General features: G+C 40.0%; 1 protein-coding gene across 1 annotated transcript; it reads left to right on the top strand.

The window, feature by feature from the left end:
- Nucleotides 1-1,352: 1,352 nt before the first annotated feature.
- LOC145481417 (steroid 17-alpha-hydroxylase/17,20 lyase-like) lies at nucleotides 1,353-6,933 on the top strand. Its single transcript, XM_081459895.1, has 3 exons — nucleotides 1,353-1,770; nucleotides 3,236-3,393; nucleotides 4,258-6,933. The coding sequence occupies exons 1-3, from the start codon at nucleotides 1,562-1,564 to the stop codon at nucleotides 5,427-5,429; spliced, it is 1,539 nt and encodes a 512-aa protein (XP_081316021.1). The 5' UTR covers nucleotides 1,353-1,561; the 3' UTR covers nucleotides 5,430-6,933.
- Nucleotides 6,934-7,688: the final 755 nt, after the last annotated feature.

Here is a 7,688-nt window from a genome sequence, read left to right as displayed (position 1 = left end):
ACTTCATACATTCGTCGAAGTGTTTTGCGCAAATTTACAGAGCTCAGTGTGGAGCCGCCATGTTGGTGTACTTCCGTGTTAATGGCGGCTGGGAAATAGTATAGACATCGAGAACTTACTTTGGCTATCTAGTCGATTGATTATTTTAACTGAACCAAAAAACATTTACACAATCACTTTTCATAGTCTAAAACACCCTATAAATCGTTTTCACTGTCACGGAACGAAAAACTAAATCGAAAACTGTTCAGTGGATAAAGTCAAGAAATTGTAATGGTCTAGGAGATAAGTAAAGAGACACTTCTCCAAGTGTCTCCAAATTACACGAACTACAATCCCTTTTCCTACTACTTTAACTCCTAAAAAGGCTAAAAATCAGTAGATAAGTGTATATTTTTCGACAAACGCGGTTATAGCTTAGACTGTTCACAACCTCTTTATTTACGCACCCAAAACAAAAAGCGAGCGAGGCGAGTGCGAAGCACGCGGGGCAGAGGGGTGGAGTTTGCGAACGAAGCGAGCAAGAAAACGTTATCTCGGTCCAGCCATGTCTTCCGATTTGCGCTGGTGTCCAGTTCTGTCGCGATTCTATCCGGCCGTTCAACGATGGAATAAAAATACGAGAAAATAGAGGGCTGCGAACAGTCTACGGCCGGGAAATAGCATAAGCATGGGAACTTACTTTGGCTATCTAGTCGACTGCTTATCTGAACCGAACCAAAAAACATTTACACAATCACTTCTCCTAATACTTCAACCCCTAAAAACGCTAAAAATCACTAGATAAGTGTATAGTTTTCGACAAACGCGATGGTAGCTTTATGTCACACATCGCTGTAATTCTGAAATTCAAAATGCGCTGTTTTCCAAACCAAGTACGCTATTGAGTTGAAAAGTTGTAAACAGATATAAATTTAGATCCTTTTATGCCTGATGAGGGTAAAAATGTTCCTGGCTCTCTAGTTTTAGATTTTGGAATATAGCTGTTGAGAAACAAGTCAGACATAAAAATTTGATAAAACAGTTTCTGAGCTTTTGATATTTACGAGTTTTCAGAAGCCTTAGGTAAGAGGTCACCCGTTGACGGTGATCACGCTTTTTCTGTTATTTTTTCTGTTCGCAACATGAATACAATAACGAGGGTAGTAACCATCAGGAACTTGAAAATGTTTTTTACTTGTAATTGAAGGCGTCATCAATCTTCCCTATTCCTATGTTTGACGTTCGTTTGTTGATGTTTCAAAACGAAGTGACTCCTAGAATAGCAATCTTAAGACACGTATCATGAGCGCTAACAAAAGTACGATGAAAGGACGAATTATTCCTGCAACGTTGCGTGACAGTCCTGTTGCACATGTATAACGCTTCAGTGTGCTTGGCGTCGTTGTTTGACACGATTTACCATTTCCCTTGTAAATGTTCTTCTGTTGTTGCTTCTGCTACTATTGTTTGACTTGTTTGCTCATAGAGCACCGCGCTCGCTAATAAGTTGTTTTTTGTAACGTTGCGTCACAGTCCTGTTGCACAGCAATTTTATGATCACGTTTCAGTGATATCAAACATGGCGTCGTTGTTTGCCACGGTTTATGATTCTCTAAGTTTTCCAAACGTTCTTCTGGTGTTGCTTTTGCTTGTACTGTTACATTACCTGATGGTGCTCTACGAGTTCAGGAACATGCCACCGGGTCCGCGTTTGACGGCTATCCCTGTCTTAGGGAACGTATTTTCTCTCGACTTCAAGGCCGAGAAACTTACCGACGCTTTCAAAAGGTCAGTAAATAGTATTAGTACCTACGGAATAGTACAAGTACGAGTTTTGTTGATTATACTCCTGTAATATTGCAGACGTATTCCAATTATAACCTAGAATAAGACTGAATTATTTCGAGAAAAGAAATAAAATTTCCACTGAAAAGCATCTCTCTTTGCCTCCGGGATTGTGCAATAAACTTAAGCAAACAAAGTTGTCTAAAATCCTTTGAGATGACAGGCAGCAATGAATGTCATGAATCTGACCGTTTATGTGTTGCATATATGCATATAGGGAGCAAATCAATAATCTTCATTTAGAAAGCCACGCAAGTTAAAAAACAACCAACGGATGAAAAATTGTAACGACTGAACATTTACGTCATGTAATAGAGACAATCAATTCATTTATGCAAATATATTTTTAGGTACACATAGCTTGTTTGAACCATAAAACCGCTCTTATTCCTTTTTTTAGGCTCGATCCTCTAGCGCGGGCTCCTTTCCGGAACAGCGGCTAATAATCGAGCCTAGTCCGTATCTTTTAGGGCTTAAATAAAGCTCGAGCGACGACCAGATTGGTAATCTTGCATCAGTCAATTGAAATCCCGGCTCCCTGACCCCTGGGACGATCACATAGCGGGAAATTGAGCATTTACACGATGGCCAATTTCCCCGCCCCGGGTCCAAGACATCTGCTAAAAGCCCCGTGTAGCGCGGGCATCCTAATGACACTGGAACCAAATACAGAAACAACTCAATTCGGCATCGTTCGTCTCGGACGCGTTGCAAAGGTCAAACTAAGCTTGTTTTCGTTTCTATCACTAAAATCTCCTGGTTCGACTATATTATTTTCTTCTGCAATCGTCATTTACTGCGAAAAGTGGCCTTTTAGTGGACGTAAGTTCATGTCCAAGACGACATTGTGTCGGGCGTTAACGAATTCAAAATCGCCAAAACTAGTCAAGCATTATACGGATTTTGGTATTATATAAATGCAAGGGTGTATTTTTAAAATATAAAACATAGTTGGTTCAGCACATAACATACTAATGTCATACTTAAGTGACTCGGATGCAAGTCTCGCCTCGGATTGTTCTGTGTATCCATTCTCCTTGACACCAAAGCTGTGCTAACGACCCACCTTATATCTGATAGGACGCTGGATAGTCGATATCTCAAACGGCTCGTACATAAGGTCGATTTAAAATAATGCATTTACTTAAATTAAATCCCACATTTTTAGAACGAAAATGCTTATAACTCTTCTTATCCAAAATAATTCCTGTCAGCAATGATTCGATCCGTATCAACTCAAACATATTACGGTAGTTACTCACAGCAATTAGGCAGGCAAATTTTCGTAAAATACGTATCTCCGTCAAAAGTATTCTCACTTTAAATATTTTAACCTTCACTATTCTGGAATATTTTAACTTTCAGAAAAAACTAAATATCTGCTTCTACAATTTTGTGTTGTTTACAGCCTCAAAGAAAACTACGGTCGAGTCTTCTCCTTGAAAATGGGAAGTTACAAGTTCGTGATGGCTTCAACTCCTGAGGCCGTTAAGGAAATGCTCGTACAGAGATCTGCTGATTATGCTGGAAGACCGCAAACACACTTTTCCCTAGAATTTACACTAGGTAGGTTAATGGTGTACCATTTTAAAGTGGACTCTTATAGCAAGACCAATGTGCAATTTTTGTGGCTACCAATCTGTCCACCTTTTCTGTAATGTGTTAATAATTTATTCTTTTCCTGAACCCAGACTAAGAAACAACGTGGCAGGTTGTACTTGAAAGTTCCTTGAGTTTGAATTTCGAGTACTCTAAACACCATCCCAAAACGAAAAAAGATATATTTCATGAAAAATCGATCAGCGCTAGTGTATTCACAATTCTAACTTTGCCCCAAGACTAAGGTAAATAAAACAAATATATATCAATAGGAAAAGCGTAGCCAAGCAAAAATAGTGCTCAATGCTTTAAAGTAGAGCTATAGAACGTGGAGGAGAAATCAAAGATGAAAAAGAAGTTGGTTGATGATCACCACAAGGGTTGAAACTCCGAGTTACAACCAAATTCTGTTTTGCCTTTGATTTCTTCTCCGTAAAACAAAAAATATATTTCTGCATGGACAGTGTGGCCCCGCCTTACGGCCAACCCGTAAAAACGGCCCCCACGTCATTGCCTTCACTTTATTCTTTATTCTAAAGCTCAGTCAGTCATTTTCTTATTAAAGAACTCCTTAAATACGGCCACCAGATTAATACGGCCAGTTTTTTTGTCGCCCGTTAGTGACCGGATTAATGGGCACGGGGTTCCCCTAAACTTCTTCTCCTCTACAGCTTGATGTGATTTCTTTTCCGAAACCTAAAATTCAAGCGAAATCTGTTTACGCTATTGCCACAGTAATTTAATCGCTCAGCCGTCTCTAGGTATCAATATTGATCAGTTAGTACAATAAGAAAAAAAAAGACCAAAATATCAATGTTTTTGAAATTACAGGAGGTAAGGATATTGTGTTTGGTAACTATGGGCCCGCCTGGAAGTTTCATCGCAAGCTCTTTACAACAGCGTTGCGCCAATATCTTTCTGATATTCCCCTGATCGAAAGACGAGTTTCGACACAGGCCGAAAAACTGGTGCATTTCATGGAAGAACAAAATGGAAAGCCTTTTGATCCCGCAGATTGCTTGCAGCGTGCGGTTGCTGATGTCATTTGTGGAATCACGTTTGGAGAAGGCTACGACACAACGAATCCAGATTTGAACGAGCTTTTGAAACTAAACGTAGACCTTGTTGCAAATACCGATGATGCTCAGCTGGTAACCGTTTTAGATAACTTTGCTTTCGCAAAGTACCTTCCTCTTAAGGCTTATGATCGTCTTCTCAAGCCTGCGTTAGAGATGTATGATATTATTCGCAAATTCTTAAAAGAGCGAAAAGAAACTTTCCACCCGGAAGACCCTGTACATGATCTGATCTCTGGTCTCTTGCACGCTAAACATAAAGCTGAACGCGAGAGTAATGAGATGCAAGCAGCTTTTCTTTCCGATGACTACTTCGTCAATACCATCGAAGACATGTTTGCTGCCGGCTACGAAACCACAAGCACAACAATGAAATGGGCGATAGCCTTCTTGGTCAACAGTCCAAAGTACCAAGAAGATATTCAGCTCGAGTTAGATGAAGTACTTGGTGGAAGGAATCCCGGTTTGGAAGACCGAACCAATCTGCCTCTCATTCATGCGACCATCATGGAAACGCTACGAGTTGGAAACGTGGCGCCTCTTGCAGTACCTCACTTCACTCTTACAGATACTACACTCTGTGGCTACCGCGTTCCCAAAGATACCATCGTGTTTGCTGACACGGAATCTGTTCATCTAGATCCCAAATGCTGGGAAAACCCAACCAAGTTTAACCCTTACCATCATATCGACGAGAATGGTAAGTTAATCACCAACCAAGGCAATTTCTACCCTTTTGGAGCGGGACGCCGTGTCTGTGCTGGTGAGCCCTTGGCCAAAGTTGAGTTGTTCTTGTTTCTTTCGTGGATGCTTCAGAAGTTCACTTTCATCGCTGAAGAAGATGGTCGTCCACCCAGCTTGAAGGGAATGTATAGTGGCACACAGTTTCCTGTTCCTTACAAGATACGCGCAATGAAACGGAAGTGACCTGAGATTATCACTCGGACGGTAGTTTTAGGAAACACGTAAATGTTCAAGTAGAAACGTTTACAGTACCAGTAGAAGAGCTATTTTATTTAATTTAAATAGGTACTTTGACGGACAATGGGTTTAGTGTTAGGAGAGGACTGATGGTTTCTTAGTCATTTTTTGTTTAGCCTTATCATGATTTTAAGATTTTGAAACCTTTTCTTAAGCCAACAGTAGTAGTTTACCTTAGTAGTTCCTAACTCACTCAGATTTTATTCAAATCGGACTTTGCCCTTTTCGAATTTGTGCTTGAACTGTCCTATAATTTCCTTTGTTGGATATTTATTTTAACCTGGATACCTGTGTACAAGCTGCTCTTCATAATTCCTTTGATATTAGAACTAAAGTAGTATAGGCACTGATGAAGTGAACAGCAAAATTCGATCGCTTAAGTTTGACTGATATCGGAATTTACTGTGATTTGATTCTCCAGATTTTTAGTTCTCTGCGTTTATAGTTTCATACGATCAATGACTACACATTTTTACTTTTAATTTTTAGAATATACTAGGGCCGTGGACTACCTGTAAACTAGCTGATTAGCTAAGCGTAACTCCATGTTAAAGAAAGTATCGTATCGTATCGTGTCGTGCCACGTAAGCTCCTTTCAAGGGTAGGTTCTCCCAGTTTGTTGTCATGCACTTAGTGTAACAAAGAAATCAAGGTACTAGGCGGAATTTTAAGTAAGAATCACGAATTTTGAAGAGGATAATTTAGGCTTCTTTTGTTTCCAATCGTGTGTGTATTTAGTTAGCTAGCAACATAACTTGTACTTTGTACCTGAGTGCTTCGTATAAACAAGCTACATTGTAGACGTTTTTTGATTACACCGACTTTTACATCGAGTGTAGAGCAAACTACTGCTGGACCAAGTTATGTCTCTTCCTTGACGTCCGTAGAGAATACCATTGAAGTAAATCCTCTTGAACAGGAAATCGTGACGAGTTTCCGTTCCCGCAGGCCAAGCAGTGCTCCGCAGAGTTAGATTCTCCAAGTTTTCAGTTCGAGTGTCCGTTAGCTGAAAATATACAGTCCCCAGGAAAAAATCTATCGTCACAGAAGGATCCTATGCTTGGTGGTATTAGGAAAAGTGTACATGTTTAACAAAGTAAACGTTTTCAGTAGAAGAGGTAGTAGAAGGGGTATTCCAGCCATCTGAGCATATATTTTGGAAATAATCCTGACAACAAAAGGACCTGTTTAGGACTTGTTGTGATTTTGAAACCTTGTAGATCTTTTTATCTTCTGTCCTTGACTCGTAGACATTTTACGCAACGGATTACGCTCTACGTACACTCTAATGGCGATCTAGGACCAGACCAACAAAGTAAGTTGCACTATTTCATTGGGAACAGTGTACTGTTATGTTAATAATAAGCTTAATAATAAGCTTAAGCTGTTGCATATGCATAACGCTTCGGTGTGCTTGATGGCGTCATTACGATGTTTGCCCCGATTTACCATTCCCTCAGTTTTGCAAATGTTCTTCTGTTGTTGCTTCTGCTACTACTGTTTGCTCAAAGAGCACTTTGATTAGAACCGCGCTCGCCCTAGGCTGCATGGTTTGAAATAAGTTGTTTTTGTAACGTTGCGTTAAAGTCCTGTCGCAAAACAAAACTTTGCATCACGATACAATGATATCAAACATGGCGCCGTTGTTTGCCACGGTTTATGATTCTCTAAGTTTTCTAAATGTTCCTCTGGTGTTGCTTCTGCTTATGCTCTTACATTACCTGATGGCGCTCTACGAGTTCAGGAACATACCACCGGGTCCGCGTTTGACGGCTATCCCTGTCTTACGGAACGCATAACGCTAACGGTAACGCTATTGCACAATTTGAGTTCGCGAAGACTGCCTAAATTCACTCTGTTAGAGCGTTGTGTTGGAAAAAATACACTTTGTTACTTAATTGCTATAAATACTACGATTTCATAAGCAATAAGTTGGCCGCTCCATGACTGTATATCTTGCGACGGAAAATAACTGCTTGTAGGTTACTGGCCTGAGTTAGAAGATGTAAATAATAATAATTCCTAAAATAGCTTGATTAAGTTCTAATACAATCCCTTTAAATCAAAAAATTTTGTGCTGTTTTACAGCCTCAGAGAAAGCTAAGGTCGTGTTTTCTCCCAGAAATTTGGAAGCTACAAATTCGTGATGGCTTCAACGCCTGAGGTCGTTAAGGAGATGCTCGTCAGAGATCTGTTGATTATGCC

The sequence above is a fragment of the Orbicella franksi genome, chromosome 3 (genome assembly GCF_964199315.1).
Source record: "Orbicella franksi chromosome 3, jaOrbFran1.1, whole genome shotgun sequence".
Lineage (NCBI taxonomy): Eukaryota > Metazoa > Cnidaria > Anthozoa > Scleractinia > Merulinidae > Orbicella > Orbicella franksi.
The sequence above is the reverse complement of the archived record's forward strand: the minus strand, read 5'-3'. Positions and strand labels throughout refer to the sequence as shown.

What these genes read in the sequence shown, in the direction of transcription:
- LOC145481417 (XM_081459895.1), top strand. Translation starts at nt 1,562, where the DNA reads ATGGCGTCGTTGTTTGCCACGGTTTATGATTCTCTAAGTTTTCCAAAC. An exon ending in CTTACCGACGCTTTCAAAAG is followed by an intron (nt 1,771 to 3,235) that starts GTCAGTAAATAG and finishes TGTTGTTTACAG; the next exon opens with CCTCAAAGAAAACTACGGTC. An exon ending in TTCCCTAGAATTTACACTAG is followed by an intron (nt 3,394 to 4,257) that starts GTAGGTTAATGG and finishes TTGAAATTACAG; the next exon opens with GAGGTAAGGATATTGTGTTT.